A 23,105-nucleotide genomic window follows, 5' to 3' on the forward strand; every position below is an offset into this window, starting at 1 on the left:
GAAAACTTCCAGAGACCAGACTTTTCTCAATAGTATTTTCTTAATTCATGCTTGAAGCCAGACCTTCAAAGTGAAATGCCTGCACCATTTTCTACTTTACTCCTATTTCATATCAGTGTGAAAGTATTCATTAGACAATTTCTTATTTAGGTTATTTTTTGTAATTTGTTTAACAGCAAACTTGCTGAGTACTTTCTCATGAACTTGTCTTTCTGTTTTATTTTCTGTATTTGTGAATCTTTGTTACTCGCTACATAACTGCCAAACATCTGTTTGCCATTCTGTTTTATATCCTGGATGTGGTAATCCAGATATGGAAACAATAGAGTCCTATATATTGGGACAGTGACCATAATGTTTCTCTGGTCTATTAGACTAGCTATGCTTCTGGAATCTTTTTAATATTTGTTACCCATGAAATATTGTGCTGTTTGTTTCAGCTTGTGGGGAGAGGGTACAGGCCCTTCCTCAATATGTTTACTTTTCTTTATTTCCTGTAGATATGCCATAATTTTATCTTTAATCCATTTTCTAAACTATTATCCTGGTAAGGACTTAAATGGTAAGACGATGAGGAGGTAAAGTAAACTTCCCTATCTCCTGCAATATCCTGTAGCTCATTCTATATAATCCTTAAACATTCCCAGGAAAACTGAAGGTATAATCTGACTAGCATGTCTAGCATGTCTTGGGCCTACCTAGAGCACTCCTCTTAATCCAAGGTACAACAGCCTGTGTACTTCAAGGTCCTCTAAAATGTTTATCACTGAGAATTTAACACGCTACCATGCACAAAAAGCTCATTTTGCAACCTTTTTCCTCCAGTATCTCATTGCTTCAGTGACTAGTCCATGATTATGACCTTTGTATGACCTTTGTTGAGAATGATTATAATCAGGTCTGTAAACTAACAGTTTTGTGTTACCAGTTAGCATGTGTTGTTGCCCCATAGTCTGATAAAATGCCTGCAGTTCTGAAACTTTCTACTCATTCTCTCTAACTCTACTTGTGAATAACACTTTCTTCTTCTTTCAGATTTTCCTGGTTAGGGGTCGCCATAGCGTATCACCTGTCCCTTGTGATTGGCAGTGGAGTTTTATGGTGTTGAGTTGCCAGCCCAGCACCCAACCTTCCACAGAAGGCACACACATGCACACACTCACGCCTAGGGCCAATTTAGTGTCCATTCCACCTACCATGTCTTTGGGATGTGGGAGGAAACTGGAGCACCCAGAGGAAACCCACATGACCACAGATAGGACATGCAGACTCTGCACAGAAGGCACCCCAGCCAAGGATTGAACTGGAGAACCTCTTACTGTGAGGCAGCAATGCTAACCACTGTACCACCATGGCTGCCCCTACTTGTGAATAACACACAACACTAAAATTCTGCTACTTGACATAGTTACATCCCCTGTCTCCACACACAGAGACAAATCTACAGTTTTAGATAAGAGAGCAGTGACCTCTGATTTAGAGGTGTTGACTGTTATACCACCTACTTCAGGGCACAGAGGGCATCAAAGTCATTGAAAGCTAAAGAGGAGCTTCGTCTGCATATAATGAAAGTATGACCCTCATGATCCCAAGTGGGATAGTCTTCAGATTCTGGCTAAACCTTGATATTCTGTACATGAAAATCATACCATAGAGTGTATATGAAACACAGCCTTGCTGAAATATTTATTTATTTATTTATTTTACATTTGTTATTTATTTTACATTTGTTAACCGGGCTAGTCTAGCTGGATACATATCCTTTTTCAGTAGAGGCCCGAGGAGAAAAAGCTCCAACATAATGGTTAAAACAAGTTGAAAATACAAGTTATAAAAAATACAAGTTCTAAAAAAAGGGTACATGTTACATTTGCAAGATGAGAAAAAATTTCATAGATGTTATATAAGACAAAAGAACAAACAGCAGGTAATACATAGCAGTGATTTCTTATATACTAATAGTATATAGACTAGTTCAAGAATCACCCGTTTAGAATTAGGGTTGAGAGATTTTAAAGATCTGCATAGGGAACATGGACTAAGGAGATATGGGACTAGAAGGGTTTGAGATATATAGTTAGTCAGGTTCACGACATGGGCATAGCCATTGTGTCTTGAGATATTCTTTCAGGTTGATTTTGAACTGATTGTGCGAGGTTGTAATTCTAAGGTAGTTTGGCAGGGAGTTCCACGGCTTGCCAATGGAGTTGGCAAAGAGAGCATCACCGCCCAAGTTCTTAGCTTTAATGGTTAGGATCTGGGTGCTGTTGGATGATCGAAGACTATTAAGGTTAGTATATGGGATCAGAATGCTACACAGTGAGGGAGTTCTATCTGGTTGGTTAATTATTTTACAAGCTTCAGTGAGTTGGTTAAGTTTGAGAAGGTTGGGCAGTTCCAACCAGCCAAGTTTCCTCAGGTTAAGACAATGGTGGGTGCGATATGGGGAACCTGTTATAAATCTAGCAATGTGGTTATAGGCAAGAGAGAGCATGTTAAGTTCACGTTTATTGAGGAAAGAAAAGATTGGGGAGGCATAGAGGAGGGTGGAGAGGAGATGTGTGCGGGCAATAGTTAATTTGGCAATAGGAGTTAAAACGTTTTTTATTCTGTACATGGATCCAAGTTTTTTGTTAACAGATTTTACGGTTTGGGTAATGTGTATGTCAAATTTGAGCTTATGATCAATAGTTACACCTAGTAATTTGGTACTGGTGACAGGGGTTATGATAGTCCCATTGTTGGATTTAACATGGAAGGTTGTATTGTTATTATTTGGGAGGTCTTTTTCCTAGGGTTGAGAAGACGTTGGGGAAAAATAGTAGTAATTTGGTTTTAGTTGGGTTGAGTAGGAGTTTCAGGTCGGTGAACCATTTTTCTACTAGAGAAAAACAGAGTTGAGTGGTGGTTTGGAGATTCAAGAGGGAGACATCTGAGCAGATCAAGGTGGAGTCGTCTGCATATTGGATACAGGTGGATTTAGGGATGACTGAGTGAAGGTCATTTATGAAGATGGAAAACAGAAGTGGACCCAATATTGAGCCCTGAGGAACACCTATGGTATTGGGGAGCAGGCCTGATAGTCTGTTTTGCCACAGGACAGCTTGTTGCCTACCAGTGAGGTAAGCCTTGAACCAGGTTAGTGCTGGGGTGTCCAGATGTAGGGTTGCAAGGGTGGTAAGAAGGAGCTGGTGATTGACCATATCGAATGCTTTTGATAGGTCCAGAAAGAGGGCTGAGGATATTAGTTTGCTGTTGTGATTGTTATTAATGGAGTCTACAAAGGAAAGGAGGGCAGTGGTTGTACTGTGGTGGGGGCGAAAGCCGTGCTGGGAGTTGGACAAGAGATGATTACAGGTTAGGTAGTGAAGAAGTTGTTTGTGGATGCATCTTTCCATAATTTTCGCTATTGGGGACAGTATAGCTATTGGTCTATAGTTTGATATTTCCGTGGAGGTACCTCCTTTGTGAAGCGGAATGATGTAAGAAATCTTCCAAATAGAGGGGATGCTGGCTTCAGTTATGGTTCTATTGATAAGGATTGATATAGGGTAAGCGATTACATCAGACGCAATTTGTAAGAATTCCACTGGGAGGTGATCAGCTGCTAGGGTGGTTGGTTTGAGCTTTTTTAAGAGAGTACGTATGTAGGAGGAAGAGACTGGCTTTAAATAACGGGTAGGGGCATCATCATGGGGTTGTGTGGCAGATGGGGAGAGGAGGTTAGTTGACTGGCTAGAGTTTGGATTGTCTCAGTGAAGAAGGAGTTAAAGGTATTGGCTACTTCTTCCTGCCCTTTCTCAATGAGTTTCTCAGGGGTTGGGGTAGTAGTTTTACCTGGGTGGAGGAGGTTGTTAAAACCTGCCCAGAATTTCTTTGGGTTGTTCTGGTGTTTATGCTGGAGGTGGCAGAAGTATTGTTTTTTGTCTTGGGTAATGGCTGTTTTAGTAGTGTTTCTTAGTTGTTGAAATTTAGTATGATCTTGGGGGGTTTTTGTGGCTCTCCATTTATCCCAGGCTTGGTCACGGAGTTTAATTTTGGTTTTTGTTTCTCTAGTTAGCCAAGGTGCTATAATGCATTTTGGATCTAATTTGTCTATGTGGGGCATGTGAGTCAAGTATCTTAAGGAATGTGTCGTTAAAGTGGGACACACTCTCCTGGAGGGGTAGAGTTCTTAATATGGTCCAGTTGCAGGATTTTAGGTCAGCAAGAAATAGTTGTGGGATAAATTTATTTTTGTTTCTGATTAGTCTATATAAGGGGGGGTTGGAAGTAGGGCATTTATGTTTAATAATATAAGTTATAAGGTGGTCACTGAGGTCACTGGGAAGGGTGCCTGTGGTATAGTTGTTTGAGTCTCTATTGGTAAGGATCCAGTCTATGGTACTTTCTTTTTGGAGAGTATTGCCTATTCTGGTTGGGGATAGGATATGTTGGGAAAAACCATATAGGTTAATGGGTTGTGGGGTTGTATGGGTAGAACAGAGAGACCAGTCAATATTAACGTCCCCAAGTACTATGGTTTCTTGTGGGTAGTTGGTGGCTAACCAGCACAGGGTTTGCTCTAGGTTTTCTGTGTTCTTCCCTGGTGGGATATAGGTAACAATGAGGTTGATGCATTTTTGAGTGTTTAGGCATATTTTTAGGGCAATTAGTTCTAGGTTAGAGATTATAGGGGGTTGTAATGGATTCCTAAGGATATTCAGGGTATTTCTAAACATAACAGCTATTCCTCCCCCTTTTTTCTTTGCATGATCAGCCCTGAAGATATTATACCCGGGTGGGAGGATCTCTTGATCCTTAGTGGTGGGTTTTAGCCATGTTTCAGTTAGACACATAATGTCAGGGGAGTGAGTAGCTATCATGGCATGTAGGGTGTGAATTTTGTTGTTAATGCTTCTTAGGTTCAGATGTAGTATTAGAAGGGAGTCGGTATATTTTCGGGTTAATTTAGAGGGGTTAGAGTCTGGCACAGTGGTGGGACCTGGGTTAGGATGGATATCACCATCTATGATTATTCGATTTTTCAAGTAAACTAAAAATCTTTGTAGTTTAAATAGTAATTTGAGGTTGGTTTTGTTAGTTGGAGTTTTGGGGTCTTACCAAAATATTGTGCCCACCTGTAATACATTATTCTCAGTGATCTGAATATGGTTATAATACTTTCTCCTGAAACACAGACGCTGAAACTCATAAAGGAGCAGTCTTGGGAGTCTGTATTTTCGCAGTAACTCCCAGAAGACATACTAGTTTAAATGGAAGTATGCCTTTTACCAGTCCACTGTACCTTTGTGAACAAATTGTGGTAAACTCTCATGGCTCTTTCAATATCTGTGTAAATGGAAAGAGCTGACCCACTGTCTCAAAGACAAGATAGTCTGCATTGCTCATTATAAAACAATGACATGGCTATTAGACAAATTCGAGTCCTGTTCCACAACATTTAATTTCCTTACCAAAAGGTGATAAAGTATTGCTGAAATCGATTTCGTCTGTGTGCTTCAGATTACTAGCATCATCAGTAATAACCTATTCATACACCTCAGTCAAGCTGGACAGTTGAGTCCTTTACAGAATTCAGTTCTGCTGCTGCATGTTTGTAGAAAATAAGAACTTGGTGTGTCCTGCAGACTGTTTATAAACATTTTTTCTTGCATGACCCCCCCCCCCCCAACAAACACACAAATTGCTCATGCAGACCTCTTCCACCATTTTGTACTCTACAGTGCATTTCTGGTTTCCAAGAAGAGACTACAGTTTTAATAGTGATACACAACGCATTATAGTTATAGGTTCCTAAATTGTTACTAGCCTAATGACCACTAGGGCCCTTACACACCTAGCTGCACACCTCAATTAATTTGTATTGCAAGTATCATCATTGTATATGGGAGGGGCATTAGTAGCAAGGTAACTAAGGAATTTGGGGGGGGTGTTAGTTAGGATAATACTTTGCTTACTGATGGCCTTTGTCCATAAGGACATGGGGCCAGACTGGGGGCAAATTTACAATTTCCCATCCAGTTGTTAAGGTTTTCTTTGAATGGGGTCAGGGATGAACTCTGTTTTATATGGATGTGGAGCCTATTCCATATTGCAAGGATCCTTTGGGACACACAACTATCTCCAGTACATCATGTTTATATCAAAACAAAGTTCAGATACCTGGATATAATGTTTTAGTGTTTCTCCTGTTTGTTTTGCACATGTTATACAGATCCATCAGGGCTGGGTCTAAGGAAGTCCTGTAAGCCAGGCAAAGATCCTTTGTCAGCAGCCTGTAGGAGACTGAATACACATATATGGCCTTCTGGTAATCAGTGCTGGACAGGGTATTTATGCCCTGGATTCTCCTGTTGAGGAACCTCTGTGTGGTCTCTCCAGCTGCTGCATGGGCTTTGTAAAGTACATGCCGAAGGGGGCATTGTACTCAGTAATTGGCTTTATAAGAAAAGAATACAGGGATGTTATGACCTCCTTGTCCCTGGATGAGATACCCTTACTTATGAGGTGGGCCATGTAGAAAGGTTTCCATACAACGGAAGCAACATGGTGGTCAAAAGTCAGGTTGCTATCAACCTGAGTGTCCAAATCCCTCACAACTGATTGCATGCTTAGGACGTTCTTATTAATGTGATAATATGTGGTGACGTCACTTTCCCCAAAGGGGATGATGATGCATTTTTTGGCATTCAGCCTGAGGCCATGTTTCTGGCACCAGTCATTTGTTTGGGTGAGACCCTCTTGGAGGACGTCCACATTACTTGGGGAATTGATAAATGCTCCCAGCTTGCAGTCATCAGCAAACTTGGTCAGCCACAGCCCACTGGCTTTGGCCTGCATATCAGAGAAGTATATCCCAAATAACAGAGGCCCCAAGACCAATCCCCTGGGGTATGCTGCTCATTTCGGGTCTACTGCTTGAGGTGGCTTCCCCTATTTTGATTAGGTGGGTTCTATCAGTGAGCCAGTTTACTACCCATCTGGTAACATACGGAATGATGCCTAGTTGAGAGAGTTTATCTATTATGCTCGGGTGGGGAATAGTGTCAAAGGCTTTGGCCAGGTCAAGGTAGGTGGTGTGCACCATCTTCCTCTTGTCCAATGCTTTGGTGATTGTCTCAAAGTCAACCAGATTTAACAGACATGACCTCCCCTTGACAATGCCAAACTGTGTGGGGTCAACTGTTTGGAGGTTGGCAAAGTCCCTGTTAATGAGGTCCATGATAATCCATTCCATGGTCTTGCAGATCAGGCTAGTTAGGCTGTTGGGGCTATAATTTCCCGGACACTCCACCTTTGTGTAAAGAGATGACAGTGGCAGTCCTCCACTCGGCTGGGACAAAGCCAGTACTCAGGCTTTGGTTGAATAGGGTGCCTAATGGTGCTGAAAGTTCATGCCTGAGTTCATGTAGGATACAGCCAGGGATGTTTTCAGGTCCTATGGAGGCTGTATTTTTTGCCTTTGAGAGGGCAGTGAGGACATGTTCCCCTAGAGAATAGGGGAGGGGGCAGGTACTGAGGATGTCCTGATTTACTGATGGGGGGACAGAGGGGTGACATTTTTGCTAAATCTGTCAGCCAGTAGGTTGGCTATATCTACAGCATTTGTGTATGTGGTGTCCTTGACCACCAGTTATGAACAGATCTGGGTGTTTCCTTTGAGATTGCGGACATATGTAAAGAAGGCCTTTTGATTGTCTCTAGTGGATGTGGCCAATTTGGACTCGAAGTTGGCTTTACAGGATTTCACTAGTGCTCTTATTTGCCTGTTTAGGCTAAGGAGAGATTGCTTCCAATTGGGCACCTGCTCCTTCTTGGTCCTAGACTGCAATGTTTTCCTTTTGTTATATACTTTATTGCAGATGTCCACCAGACAGGTTTACTCTTCCTTGCGGAGGATGATTTTGTCCTGTTGGGTATTCCTGATTCCACGCGTCTATATAAATGCTCATATAGTACTTTGGTATAGATTTGGATATTGGTGCTAGTTCCTACAGAGGGGAAGGAGGCTGTGAAACTGTTTATACCATTCCTCAGGAGATTGTAATCAGCTTTGGAGAAGTTTTTTTGTTTGACCCTAGCTAGAGGGGGTCAGGGGAGATGGTGACATCAAAAGTGACTGCTTTATGGTTGGATCTTGCCAGGGAGGATGATACTGTAGGGGGTGCTGCAGTGGTTACTCATGTTGGTTAATACCAAGTCCAAGATAGTATCACCCCTTGTTAAGGGTATTGACTAGCTGTTCCAAAGCATTTGCATTGATAAAATCGAGGAATCTCTTGGCATTTGTATTCTGGCATGAGTAATTTTTCCAATCTATGGTTGGGTAGTTAAAGTCACCCAAAATCAGGGTAAAAGGTTGAATCATGATAGATTTGAAGAGGTGTAGATAGGTGGAGTGGGCATCTTGAGTCAAATTTGGGGGCTTGTAGCTAGCTATGATTTGAATAGGGGTCTTGTCAATGGTTAACTGCACCTGGAGTGTCTCCTGTGTGTCATACTTAATATATATATATATATATATATATATATATATATATATATATATATATATATATATATATTGGCTTTGCTGCCCACAGTTTGGGGTCTGAATGTATGATAGGTTGGCAGGTAAGGCTGGGTTGCTTTTCGCAACTTTGAATCAGGTTTCTGTGACTGCACAGATGTCAGCATCTTCCAGGGTTAAGAATGCTTGCAATAACTGCAGTTTCATGTTTAGACTCCTAGCGTTTAGCAGCATGACCTTTAATTTGCATTGTGTTGAAATGTTTTATGTTGGTAGCATCAACATAATGACTTTTCCTAAAAAAGGCACTATAGGGGAGACAAGGGCCTTTGCCAGAAGCCTGAAGCCCAAGTGGGACAGATGCAGGCCATCTCTAGCAAACCATTGTGGTCTGTCGATCATATATTCCCAGGCTGACAGGTACTGGATCCCCCTGGAATGACACCAGAAACTAAGCCAATTGTTAAAATCAATCATTTTCTGTTTGTATCGAGGCATCATTCTGGGTGATGGTAGAATGCTGCTTAAGGCTAGGGTCATACCTGCCTGGGACACATATTCAGCGAGCTCAATCATGTCTCTCTTCAAATAGTGTAGGATGGTACATCTCAAGTCGTTCACACCAACATGGACTATGATAGTCATAACAGTACTTGTTGTTGAGAGACATGAGTGCATGTGTGATATGGCAGATTCTGACACCTGACAAACAACTAACCGTGACTTTCTCCTTATCCAACCTGGTGAGAGGCACATCTTTGTGTCTCATAATGGAGTCTCATATGAATAATATGTTGGTTTTATGGTTAGGCCTTAGTGGTTACGAGACACAGGTGTGTGGAATATGCATGGTATTTGGTGTGGAGGGTTGTGGAGTTGGTGTGTTTTTGCCTACAACGTCTCCTTTGTTTGGGTTTGTTTATGTTGAGAACCTTTGCATATGTTGGTGTGTGTTGTGTAGTTGTTGGTGGTGTTTGAGGTGTGCTGATTGTACTGACAACCTTCTCAGTGCCAGATATACTGGGATGTGAGGGAGAGAACATACACTCTAGGTTCTTAATATAATTACATCTCTCATAAATTGTGTCCTTGGGTGGTAGCAGTAGATGGTTGTCCATATACATGAGGCAGTTGCTACACTGTCTCAGGATGCCCATACCAACCAGGCTAGTGGGAGAAACCATAAGAAATTGTCCATCCATATTTGTCAGAATCTGAGGGAGAAAGGCCAGGGAGACCTAAGGGGTAGGCCGAAAGCCCAAGTGCTTAAACCAAAATTAAGAGGCTTAGAATAACACTTACAATTTCAACAGGCTATAAACACGCAGTAATAAATGCAACAGGAAAGATGTAATTGAACACTTTAGAGAACATGTAGCAGCAAGTACAGAAGAAAAAAGATGAAGTAATAGAGTAGGAGGAGGAAACACAAAAGGGCATAAGCAGCTGAATAAAGTGTTTTTTTTTTTTGTTTTTTTTTTGCATTATATTTTTGGTCTGTTCCTCATAAAAATTCTGTTTTTGACAAATCACTGGGATGAGCCAAGGATTAAAGTTATTAAATAAATGACATGCATTTGAGTTTCAGACTTGATATCCTTCAGAAAATATATTCTAACACAAATCCTGTTATTCTAGCAACTTTCTAAATGTGTGTGTGTGTGTGTGTGTGTCAGAGAGAGAGAGAGAGATGCCCTAGTTAGATCTAGCAGGTGGAATTTAGTGTCAAGTGCATTTTCAAGGAATTGTGAGCTTCAAGGGAAGCAAAGGTTACTGCTGCTCATGCTAAGTCTGCTTAAAATGTGCAACTGTTTTGTTTAGCAAATGGTATCGTTATTGTGGTATAGAATTTGAAAGCAGTGTTAACACAGCAGGTAGCATACTTGCATCTTGATGCAAAGGGCTGTAGGTTCCAGTCCTACAGCATGTACATTTGTATTTCAAGGGGGTATAGTACTGCAGCGTCCTTAGTATGTCCTCCTTTGGATGAGACACCTAATAACTATGAACCTGTTTTTCAGCTTGCCACTCATTCCCTATTGCAATATACCAGCTTACCATTTCTTTTAATGTAACCTAGGCAATTTATTCTTCAAGGGCAACAGGCACTGAATTTGTAAATGAAACACTGAAATATAAACTTGTTTTCTAGCAACAACCTCTTCATTGGTTTCAGATCTCTTTAATGTGGAATTATTCAGATGACTTTTACTTCTGCAGAGATTCTGCATATTGATTGATATTGGTGGATTGTATGACAGAAGTTTGAGTGGCCCTTTATGGTGAAATGTTCTGAATTGGGCAGGTTGTCATTATTGGTTCATATGATTTGTTTCATTGCTTAAAGGAAAAATGCTCAGAACTATAAATTTAAAACACACTCTAACAAGTGGTGTTGTATTATACAAGGGATATAATTCAATTATTATGTATTATAATTAATACAGTCAGGAAGGTGAATCAAAGAACTTTTGCATGGTTCTAAAAATGTGTGCAAGGAGCCTATGATTTGGAAACAGGCCAAAGGTAAACTTACCCTGCCACTGGCCAGATGCATGTTCGTTGAATGTGGGTTTCGATGCTGTTTCAGTGAATGTGGGTTTCAAAGGTAGAGAAGTTTTAATGCTAAGTCTGTTTTCATTGTAAGACTATTGCTTTGTTTAGATTTAGTAAATGTCTGTCAGTGTTTGTGCTATAAAATTTGAAATAAAAGTTGTAAATGAAATCCAAATATCTGTAATCATTGTAGAAGTAAAGCATAAACCAGTATGCACACTGAGAGATTTGAACAGTGTCTATGACAAATGGGGAGAAATAGCCAAGTAATGGGACACTGGAATGGCTGCGTGGGGGGGGGGGGCTGAGTGGGCGGGGGCAGCAGAGGGGGTGGGGATGCATGGGCGGGGCTTGGGTTTGCACCCCCCTGCAAAAAATCCTGTGGGCTCCCTTGCCTGTGAGAGATACATTCATCTAGCCAAACTGGAGGTAAAGCTCTCTCCAACCAAGCCTGACCCTGACAGTCATGTGGAGAAAGTAAACATTCGCACCACATCACATTCATCACATAGTCTCACTGAATCTACCCCAGCATTAACTGGGAAAACTACTTGTGTACCAACTCATTAACTCAACGCTTTCTGGAATTCATAATCACTAATGCCCTGGATCAACATATCCACACACCCACCAGGGGTAACAATATCCTAGACCTAGGCATTACCAACATGAGTGACCGGTGCTCCACACATGAAGTAAACTCCTCCTTGGTCTGATCCGACCATGAGCTGAACACCATTGATATCCACATCCCGCCCCCTCCCCCCATTAAGGGAACCACAGAATAATATGTCTACAAAGCCAACTTCATGCTTCTTAAGGCAGACGTGGTGAACGTCATGACACCCATGCAGATGGACAATACTGTTACAACTGCTGAATCCTACACAAATGCAGTCTATAAGCACTTACACGAGTGCATGGATTGTGCTATCCCAAAAAGAACCAAGACGCTTTACTCCTAATTAAGGAAACCAATCTGGTGGTCTCCTGCCATAAACAAACTGTACTAGAGGAGGAAGACACTGTTGCAAACGAGAGTACAATTCCAGCCTCAGTAAGAAGGTGAGATCCCTCATAAGATCCTCCAAAGCTAGCTATGAAATTAAAACGCCACTAATTCCACCAACAACCACAAAGCATTCTATAGCTATGTCACATATCTCGATGTCAACAACCAGATCTGCTCTGAGTTACAGCACAAAGGCACGAACATTACAGAATCAACTGATATTGGCAACATCCTGGCAGATAGGTTCAGTGCTACCTTTCCCCCCTCCCTCTCAAAGCTGCACACTCTAATGCCAATATCACAGCATCCATGGGACTGGACAACATCCCAGGCTGCGTTTTACATGGACTTCAGAACGTACTGGCTCCCCACCTATGCACCATGTTCAATAATAGCCTCATATCGGGCTTAGTGCCCCCTGAATGGCACACAGCAACAAATAACCCACTCCACAAAGGTGGCGCCACAATGGACCATGGGACCTATTGCCCTATAGGCCTAACTAGCCTGGTCTGCAAGGCTATGGAGCACATCATGGATCTCAGTCACAGAGACATTGGGTACCTCCAAACCTTTGACCCCTCCCAGTTTGGCATTGTTAAGGGCAGATCATGCCTCCTAAACCTGCTGGACTTCTTGGAGACAGTTACCAAGGCATTAGATGAGGGTAAGGAGATCCACACAGCCTACCTAGATCTCTCATAGGCTTTCAACACCATTCCTCCTTCTGGTATTATCAACATACCCATCCGCCTGAACATTAACCCCTACGTCATGTGATGGTTTGCAAAGTGGCTCACAGACAGAACCCACACAGTGGGAGTTGCATAACCTAGGTTTGACTGTATACCAGTTACAAGTGGCATCCCCCAGGGTTCAGTTCTAGGACCCCTCATGTTCGGTATATAATTCTCTGATGTACAGACAAGCACAGGAGGCCTTTGACTGAAAAGGTTTGCAGACGACTGCAAACTAGGGGACATAATTGTTTCCCCAGCTGTTACAGGCACCGTCTGGAAGGGCGCACTGAGATGGATACCTGGTGTCAATATCATTGTGCCAAGCTGAATGCCTAAAAGTGCATAGTCATCCCCTTTGGATATAACTAATTACCCTCGGACTACCACATAGGTGCTAGTCCCCTACATACAGAAAAGGTAATAAGGGATCCGGGAACCCCAGTAGATAGCAATCTCTCCCTCAATACCCATAATGACAAGGTGATTAGAATATCCTTCTACATGATCCCCTAGTCTCTAATGGGTTCACATCCAGATCAAAGGAGGCCATTGTGACTCTCTACTCTTGACTTATTAGACCGATTAAAGGATACAACACCGCATTTAGGATATACCTTACAAGACAACTGCAACAGCTTGGAAGACCACAACAGTACCACACTAAGAGGATTACTGACCTCAAACAGGTGACCTATGCAGCCCAACCTAGGAAACTCCAGCTGCACTCCGTTGCATACCACATACTCACAGGTGATCTCTGCTTGACATACAAGGCCCATGTCCAACCCAGTATTGCTGGATATGCTCCACCTAAACAGAGGCCCCTGAGAGCCACATGCTCTAGGGATATACACCTAACCACAACAATGACTAGGATGTGCTGGGCAGATAGATTCCTAACCCGGACACTCCCCATGCTTTGGAACATGATTCCAGTATACATCAGGCAGGGCCGCTCACTAGCACTCTTCAAGGGAAACCTTGACGTGTGGATGGGAGACAGACATGTACCCCGGGGATCACTGCAGTGGCTCTGCTGGACAGAGGCACTGGGAACTAATGGCTCTGCCATTCAGAGGCACAGGGAACTAACCTATGGGGGTGGTGAAAGCCAACACACTCTAGCTAGGCTTATAAATACCCTTGGCAAGACAGCCTAGTACCTACCTTTGCACTTATTACATGTCCTATCTGCATGGATAGTTAACTAGCTCTTCCATTTTACTTTGCTATCATGCTGATAAACTGTCGGGTGACTAAAATACATATGTATCCTGTTATTGTGTATTGTAAATGCCAATAGACATAACTGTTTGCCTAACATAACAGTAATGCTATGTAACTTGTAATACATATCTGCCTACAATACTGTACATTACACAGTTATTGGCACAATATCCCACAATGCAAATCATAATTGCACAGTGGGCCAACCTTTGACATGTTATTCTCAGTAATCACCCATACATATGGCTACTGTTACAATATATCAACATATGCTATCCCCTGTTATAGCACATACTTGTTGGACCAGCCCTGCCACTGACAGTGGCTGGTGAGGAATATTTATGTTCAAAGCCCATATATGGCATCCCTTGTGGTATATGCGGTGTTTGCCTTGTGACCTACAGCAGTACACACAAATACTATAAGCATTACTACGCTCAGCAGTACATCACTATAAGATAAATGTTTCGACTATATGGATTGCATGCACTTTAAATACTACAGAAAAGGTACTAAATACACAGACATACTGACTGTTCTACATACCTTATTACATTACTCCATCTATGAACCTATACCTTATTAATAACCTGAGGTGTCGTTAACTGTTGATTCAATCCTTTTCAGTTTGTGTTTCGGTCTTCTTTGTAACGTTCTGCTGGTATATACGGATGGTTTGAATGTGTGATAACCCATCCTTTTCTAGTTAAATATTGGTAACATGTGGTATCTTGACCACCAATTGGTGCTCCAAAGTAGTTAATTAGATGCACATCAGCTGTGCAGCTACTCCATTAGCTGATACCATGGCAACAGTGGCGTATAACTAAGTACTCCTTTTGGGCATTGTCCGTTTGCCTTACTTTCGAGGAAGACGGCCTGGGTGTGTTGTTTGTGATGTATTTCAACAGCTATATGGAGACAGACAGAGATATATTAGCTTCATGACTCCCATGGATTGTGTTTATTGGCTAGATGATTTTGTTCTACATGTGAGTACAGCTGTTATATTTCAGAACATTGGTACTTATGCAGGGTTTGTTTGTACCTGATACTTCTGCAGATGTTTCAGTCTGGCAAGGATGTTTGGGCAGCTCAAGGCTGTATGGCTATGCATGAACTGTTATGTTTTGATTTGGTGTACAAGTGTAGCATACTGTGCTGTTACTCAGTAATTGCTAAGTCATCCCGGTGTACACACAACCCTCTGAAACGGGATTAGTGCAAACAAACCCTGTAACATCAGCAGCTGTTCCATTGTATAACAGCAACTATTTCACACAGGGCCATGTTAGTGTGTCTCTGACAAGGTATGTTAAGGCTTCTGCAGATGTCATACAGTGAGTGAATGATTTGTGATGTTATTACAGTTTGTATTGTAATTTGTTTGGGTGTGGGGGTGATGTTGGTGGGTGTGCATAGCAGATGCAGGTGTGTAGGAACTGCGTTTGTACATAATCGATATGTGCGTGAGGGTTCCTTCCCTATTTGAACACCTATCCTTTAGTGGACTAATACTATGGTAATTGCAGGCTGATTCATTAAGGCACTGTTATGTGGTTCCTGTATAGCATGCAGGTGATGTTAGTCCTTGAATCCCTTTGGAAAAACATCAGAATGTAATAAAGTGTTGATACATGAAAGCTGTGTATTAGTGTGATAGGTATTTGCAGTCATTGTAGTTGTGTTGGTAAATGACCCTCTTTGGCTAGGGTTGCCACCTTTTCATATGGCCATAGTGGGACATTTTCGGGACACACATCAGAATTTACAGGCTGACACAAACCCACGGTCAGTACAAGGGATAGAACTTTCCTTTCTTGCCTAATTATAAGCTTATTCTTGTAGCAGTTTAGTTGCTTATCCTGTTTCTTGTAACATGTAGGTATTTTAGATACAGAAAGAACTATTGTATGCAACTATTACATTACATATGGGTCATAATTATGTCCTACAATCCCAGGACATTTGCCACGTTTAATATATTTGGTCAGGACACAACCGCCCAAAGAGGAACTGTCCCTCGCAAAGTGGGACAGGTGGTAACACTATCATTGACTCATGTCCATAGCACATATTTGTAATAGTGTATAGGCATATACTCGCCATATCCTTTCATAAAGGTTGGTCATGGTGGAATGTGTGATTGCTATGGTCCATGTTATATACATATAATAACACTTCAACTGCTGTATACGGGATACCTATGGAATCCCAAAACCACACAATTCCGACGCACACATTACCAGGCCCAGACTCCCATACCCCACATTACCAACAGCAACAGTAACTTGCGAAAGTAACATGAACATGGTACACACACATGAACACACAGACACACTGCTACCCACCACATCCAAACAAACCATCCTACACTATGTATGAGCAGGTGGACAAGCCCTCTACACCCCCCAGGTAAGTGTCTGCGCACCCCACACCCCCCTACTTTAATATTCTACCTCCTAGATCATGCAAACAGATGCACAAAGCTAACCCACACCCACACATTACGGTCTCCCAAGAAGACACACCACACACAGAACACACACTTACACACACTACAAGAAACACATTTACACACAGTAACCTACCTGAACCGCAACATCAGAAGCACTGACTAACTGTCCCTTAACATCGTGATTTTACACCTCGTGCATCTGGTGTTTTGGTACGGTGTTCTTTCGGACCTTAAGCCTTGGGATTACACGTGTCAGTATGTAAAGCAGTCGGTATGTGGTAGGTATTCCATTTATATGTACTTCCATGGTTATGTAGATGTTAACCTATCTATATATCTACATATATATGTATATCCCCATATATTGACATATATCTCTCTCTCTCTCCCTCTGTCTCTCTCTCTATATATACATATATATATATATATATATATATATATATATATATATATATATATATATAAAACATACACCTTTCATTGGGTACATGCCGGTTTGTCCTATTTCAATGCATTCCTACCTTTTGTGTTTTATCCTGACAGTATACACGACCGCCATTGGTACATCTCAGGTAGCTTATTGGTATGTTATTGTGAAGATTGTGTACATGGTTGCGTGTTCTAATCCTGGCAGTGATATCTTACCTCTCAGACCAGGCACTGGTAGTGCAAGTGTGATTAATGCACATTTCAGTGGTTGTGTGTTCCACATGTTTATTATTCTGTGGAGAACTACCTATTTATGCAAGCTGTGTTTAAGGTATGCTATGTAACATGTAAACATCTGAGAAGATTCCTGTCAGGGATATTCCCCATTATTTGGAACTACAGCCCTGATTACATTATACAAAACCTCTCACTAACACTCCAGGGAATCCTTGCAGAGTGGGTGGGGAACAGTGGATACACTCCAGGGATCCCGCAATTGGCTCTGCTCCACAGAGGGACCGTTAGTTAATCGATGGAGTGGTGACAGCAGACACCTTTTGCCTATGCTTATGAGTGGCCTTGGCAGTTGGGCATGTACCTGTCTATTTATCTATGAACCTCTACATACAGTATGGGCACATGCTGATAGCTTAATTTACTGTTCAGGTATTGACTTAGCTTGTGCTAATGGCAGTTGTGTGTACAATAGTTGAGGGCTACCTATGAGGATGCACACAGTAGACCACCTATACATGACAATTTACAGGTGGTCGTGTGTGTGTGTGCCATCCATGTTTGCTGTGTTTGCAGGTGGAGAAGGGTGTCAGTCCATGAGTGCCTACACTGTCAGTGTGTGTGCTATACGTTCCCTCTTTGCCAAGGCATGGGCATACTGGGCACGCCTCTGCCTGCCTACTGGGGCTAGCACAGGGTGTTCGTGGTCTGAGTCCCTCTGTGCCTGTGGGTCCCCTGGCAATGGTGGTGGGCTGTGAGGGCCTTCACCATTCTGTCCTTGCTGCAGCTGTTTCCGTAGGATCATATTGTGTAGCATGGCACATACTATGAAGATGTGGGCACATGTGCCTGGAGAGTACTGCAAGGCTCCACCAGATATGTCCAAGCAACAAAACCATGATTTCAGCATCCCAAACACGCACTCTATGATGATTCTGGTTTCTGCATGTGCCTCATTTTGGCGTTCTTTCATGGCTGTGTGTGTGTGCATTTCTGATGGGAGTCATCATCCATGGTTCCAGTGCATAGCCAGCATCCCCCACCAGGTGGCCATATGGGATGTCGCCCCTGGCAAATACCTGATACAGCTGTGAGGCATGCCAGATGTGGGAGTCGTGATAGCTTCCAGCATTGCCAGCACACACATCCATGATAATGCCCTGGGCATTGCACATGACCTGGCAGTTGAGGGAGGGGTATCCCTTGTGGTTTATGTAGCACCTACCCTGCTCACTGGGTGGTGACATGATGTGTATGTCCGTGAAGTCTATTGCACCTAGTACCTCCAGGTAGTCTGCCACACGGTGGAAGAGATGCATATTGCTGGCCAACTCTTCCTGCATTCGGGGGAAGTATATATGCTCATTGGCATGTGGTAACATGGCATCCAGAAACTGGTGGAGTACCCTGGATGCTGATGCTTGTGAGATCCCCATGATATCCTCAGTTGGCCTTTGGAAGGTACCTGTGGCTAGTATTCTCAAGTTTACACATACCTTCATGTCCACCGGGATGGGTTTCTCTCTGTTACTTCTGGCTCTGAGGCATGGCTGGCACAGCTCAACAAGTTGCTGTATGATGTCCCTGTCCACCCTGTAACGCTCTACTATCTCCAGATCATGTAGCCCCTGGTAGGTTACCCTGGATCTAAACACTCTTGTCCTCCTCCGGTGCCTGAGATGGTTGTCAGCATCATCCTCTACACCGCCGTCAGTCTCCAACACATGCTGGTGAATCAAAGCTATGGTGGCCCCTAACATGTACATATTAAAAGTTCGCCGTCTATATACACCAATGGTGCAGAGTGCCCGGGAATACACAAGTGTGTGTGTTTGGGGCTTTCACATCTTATACTATTGTGCAATAGATAATGCTGGTGTAGTTGGGTGTGTTTGTGCTATTCCAGCTGCAGGGTATCTTAATTATTGGTTTTACAGCAGGTACTGCTATTGTGGGGCCTTTGCTGTTGACTTACACTTGGCTGCCATGATTCATCTATTGCCCTTTACTTCACTTTTTAACCCAATTCCCCTCCCATTGCCAGGCATGCATCCAGCTGCCACCTTTCTTGTTTTGTACTTTCACAACCCAGGATTGTGTTGGGAAATGTGCTATGTAGCTGAACTACTGCAAGTTTGCTTTGTTCTGCTGTGACAGTTCTCTTTTCTTTGCAGTACGGCACTTCCCCTTTCCTGTTCTGCAGGTAGCTGCTAGCAGCCTTGTTAGCTGTTATCTATGGCCCACTGTGAGTTCCTAGGTGTTAATTACTCATTTGTACTCCAATTACCATGCTGCAGCATTTCCTTATTGTCTTACGGTATCCTTCCTGTGTCAGCTGTGGTGCGCACTGCGCACAGCTGTTTACCGGGTTTCGAGTGCATTTTCATCCACGTTCACATGAACATTCAGTTACCTTGTGTGCTCTCTGCTTAGCAAAACTATGGCTACTTCCACACCCCTATCCTGCAGCTTTGCTTAACAACAGGCAACCCGGATTAGCAATGATCCAATGTGCTTACAGCTACGGTGGCGCACCCCTCTCTTGATGTCATGTTTACCTCCAGGCCACTCCTCGGTGTTGTACCGCTATGCCATGTGGTACATCCTTATGCTGGCGGGGCATTTGCGATTCAGTATTACTTGACTCATTTGCATGGCTTTGACTACTAATTCCTAGTTACCACACAGAACACTGTCACAGACCCTTAGCAACCCTTGCGCCATGGTTGTGGTGTAGCAGGCGTGCCATTGACTATTATAGGGATATCATGAATTGTGTTACATTGCAGTTTTATGACATCTAAATACATGTTCCTTGTGATCCTATTTGCGCACAGAGCACTGCGGTTTTATTTTGCGTTAGTGTGGCCATGACATTAAATGTTATTTTTTTATATACTGTGCATGTTTTTTTATGCCATTGGCTATATATTTAGCCATTGGCATAGATTAACATTATAATATGTAAGTGTGGTCTGCTTTCATGGCTCCGATTTTATGTTTGACAAAATGTAAACCATTTTATTTTTTTGGTTTACATTTCTTCATGCTTACGCTATGCCTGCACCACTTCATGAATCGCTATATACCTTCATTTGCATGCTACACTGCTGCGCATGGGGTAATTAGCATACATGTGCCGAGAGCTGCACAGCTCTGGCGTAGGCTGGTAGGGCATGTGGAAACAGTTCATACATGAATCGCTCGGCGGCCATATTTGGCAGTAGATCGCAGACGCTACTCCGCCACCTGGTGCAATCTTCATGAATCCCAGGGATTATTTATATCATTTACTGAATGCAACTGCTCCCATATTTTCAGATACAGAAAACATTTAATTTTGCAGTCCCTAAATGATGATGCATATGTTGTCTACAAAAATCATTTTTGGGGGATGAATAAGCAAAGTTCATAGTCCACAAGATGGATCCTATAAGTGTTCTTTGAAGAAATGTTTGGTTACTTAAGAAATCATTACCCAGTATAATGCACAGTACACTTGCTCTTATAACTTTAAATATTATCAGTTTTATTGAAATAAAATGACCAACATATTCATTTTGTTACATAAACTACCACACATTTTAAAATGCATGATTTCTCAGAGAAGGATTTAAATTATTTTTAATAGCTCTGAAAATTATTTCCAGATTAATTGTGTTCTTTTTTGTTTTTAACACTGCCTCACAGTCTTTCAATATATCTGAACATCATGTTAGCTCATAATGAAGTAATATTGCCAGTAAAATAGCACTGAAAGCCATTACAGTTAACCAGATCTTTTTTATCTGTGTATTACCTTCATACATCTCAAATGTTCCTGATTTTCTCTTCTAGTTTTGCCCTGTCCTTAGTATTTTTTAAATATTTTTTCTGGTAAATCTGTAAGGATTACACTCAATCAATAACAGCAAATATTTGAGTTTCTGATTTCTTATTGTTCAGAAACTGCATGCTGATGGAAAAGCTGTTGTTCTATTAACTATTTAAGTGGCTTTAAGTAATATTTAAAAATAATCCCTGGTTTTAGGCATGTGTTCCCCCTTTAGTTTTAGATTTAGCCAGAAGTCTTAATCAAAGAAGTTAAAAGATATGTGTACCTTCCTAACAGTGATAATTCAGTATTAAATTATTTCACCTGAAACATGGCCAGTGCTTCAACTCACCTTTATTATAGCCATATACATTTGGTCCCAAGAAAACCATCTGTTTTATTTCTACAGGAACTCAGACTCAGTCAGGAAGTGCCTCATTTCAGCAGGAAATGTCTCAGGAAGGGTTGAGTGCACTTGTACAATCTGTAAGTAATGAAATCATCATTTAATACACTGATTTATTACAAAATGCAGTGATTTATGTAAATGAAATTGAGTACAATTATAGTAAATATTGGACTGTAACTGTTGGTTATACTGTCACATGCATCTAAATGCTGGTTTGAAATGTTAAAAAAGAACAACACATAGACATATCGCCAAAGGATGCCTTTATGAAAAATACTTCAGTGTGAAGTATTTTTCATAAAGAACTCCTTTGGTAATAGCTGTACCCTTTCTTTCATTTTTGAACTATAACACTGAGTCAAGCAGTGTAGATTTTGGTTTGCTGGTTTGAAATGTAACTCAGAAGGTACTTAGTTTTTGTGTCATTTTGTACAGTTGTTTCTGCCTTGTGGCCTGGTCATGGCTGAAAATGGCCTTTGGGACAGTTCACTTATTCAGTTAACAAAGTAAAACAAGTAAATAAATACATGCATAGCAGCAGATTTTCATATAATAAGAAATTGCTTCAGGAGTGTATAATATGAGTGAGCTGCAGGTGGGCATCAGTCCCCTGGCCTGATGTTTTTAGCAGATGGACATCTTTGAGATGGTTTGCAGTCTCATGCTGTGGCTATTTTGGGAGAGCCTAATTGTAAAAAAGAGACTAGGCATGCTCACTTTTCTGTCCTTAGTTGTAGTTGGTGTTCTAAACAAAGCAATAATGCCAGCAAATTCCCTCTAAAAGAACCCTGAAAGTTTGAAAAAGTAAAAGTAAAAGCACATCAGTGTAAAAATACATTTGCCAGAACACTATAACATACCAACTTTTCACTAAACAGAAAATCACCCCACACAATATCGCTTAACATTTCTGCAATAATATAAAGAACATAAAAACGCAAGAGCTGACTATATTCCAAACCACCTAATTCATAACATGAAATGCAATTCATGGTACAAGGCAATCGGTCACACAAGTGTTCAAATATCTGGTGCTTCACAGTGTCATGCAGCCTTATTATTTTTTTTCAGGATTATTGCCAAGATAATCTTAATATAAATATGAAAGTCTCAGGTAGTGCACCTTCAGCTCCAGGTAATGGGTGGACATTGGATGGTCTAGGGGCATGTTGTGCAAAACCCCTAAAGCAAATTCTTTACCAGCTCTAGACTGAACATCCAAGTTATAATGTTGAGAAAAAGGCTGGAGTGGTTATCCAGGTAGATGCACTTAAAATACTCTGGACAGATATGGCGATAAAGCAGACTGTAGCAGGTGACCTGTTGGAGTGAACTTGATCTTTTCAGTTTATGTTTTATCATATTTTTCCTAAGAAAAAGTTATATAGTTTAGTTAACCACTTATGTCTGTTAAATGACTGTGTGTACACAAACATATTTCTTTGTGTCTGTGTGTGTGTGTGTGTGTGTGTGTGTGTGTGTGTGTGTGTGTGTGTGTGTGTGTGTGTTCTAGGACATTTTGCCGAAAACCCATTTCACCTAAAATTTCTTACATAGGGTCCACATCACCGAAAATCCATTTCACCAAAACTAGTACTGGCAGTGTATATGCCCTTTCCCCCACTGTAGTGCGATCCCTCACAATGGGGGGTGTAAGGGGCGTAGCCTCCCATCTAGTCAGGATACAAACTAGTTACTAGTGTGTGTGTGTGTG

The 23,105-nt window shown here is 41.8% G+C and overlaps 1 protein-coding gene across 1 annotated transcript in view; it reads left to right on the plus strand.

The window, feature by feature from the left end:
- The window catches only part of LOC122814496 (integrin alpha-M-like), a 935,681-nt gene that overhangs the window by 426,063 nt on the left and 486,513 nt on the right, over positions 1-23,105 (plus strand). Inside the window, exon 11 of the mRNA XM_044087070.1 lies at positions 21,392-21,468. Within this exon, the coding sequence (XP_043943005.1) occupies positions 21,392-21,468 (77 nt within the window). The remainder of the gene's footprint in view (positions 1-21,391; positions 21,469-23,105) is intronic.

Source organism: Protopterus annectens, chromosome 10.part0 (assembly GCF_019279795.1).
Source record: "Protopterus annectens isolate FY-2018-M chromosome 10.part0, PAN1.0, whole genome shotgun sequence".
In the NCBI taxonomy this organism is placed as follows: Eukaryota; Metazoa; Chordata; order Ceratodontiformes; family Protopteridae; genus Protopterus; species Protopterus annectens.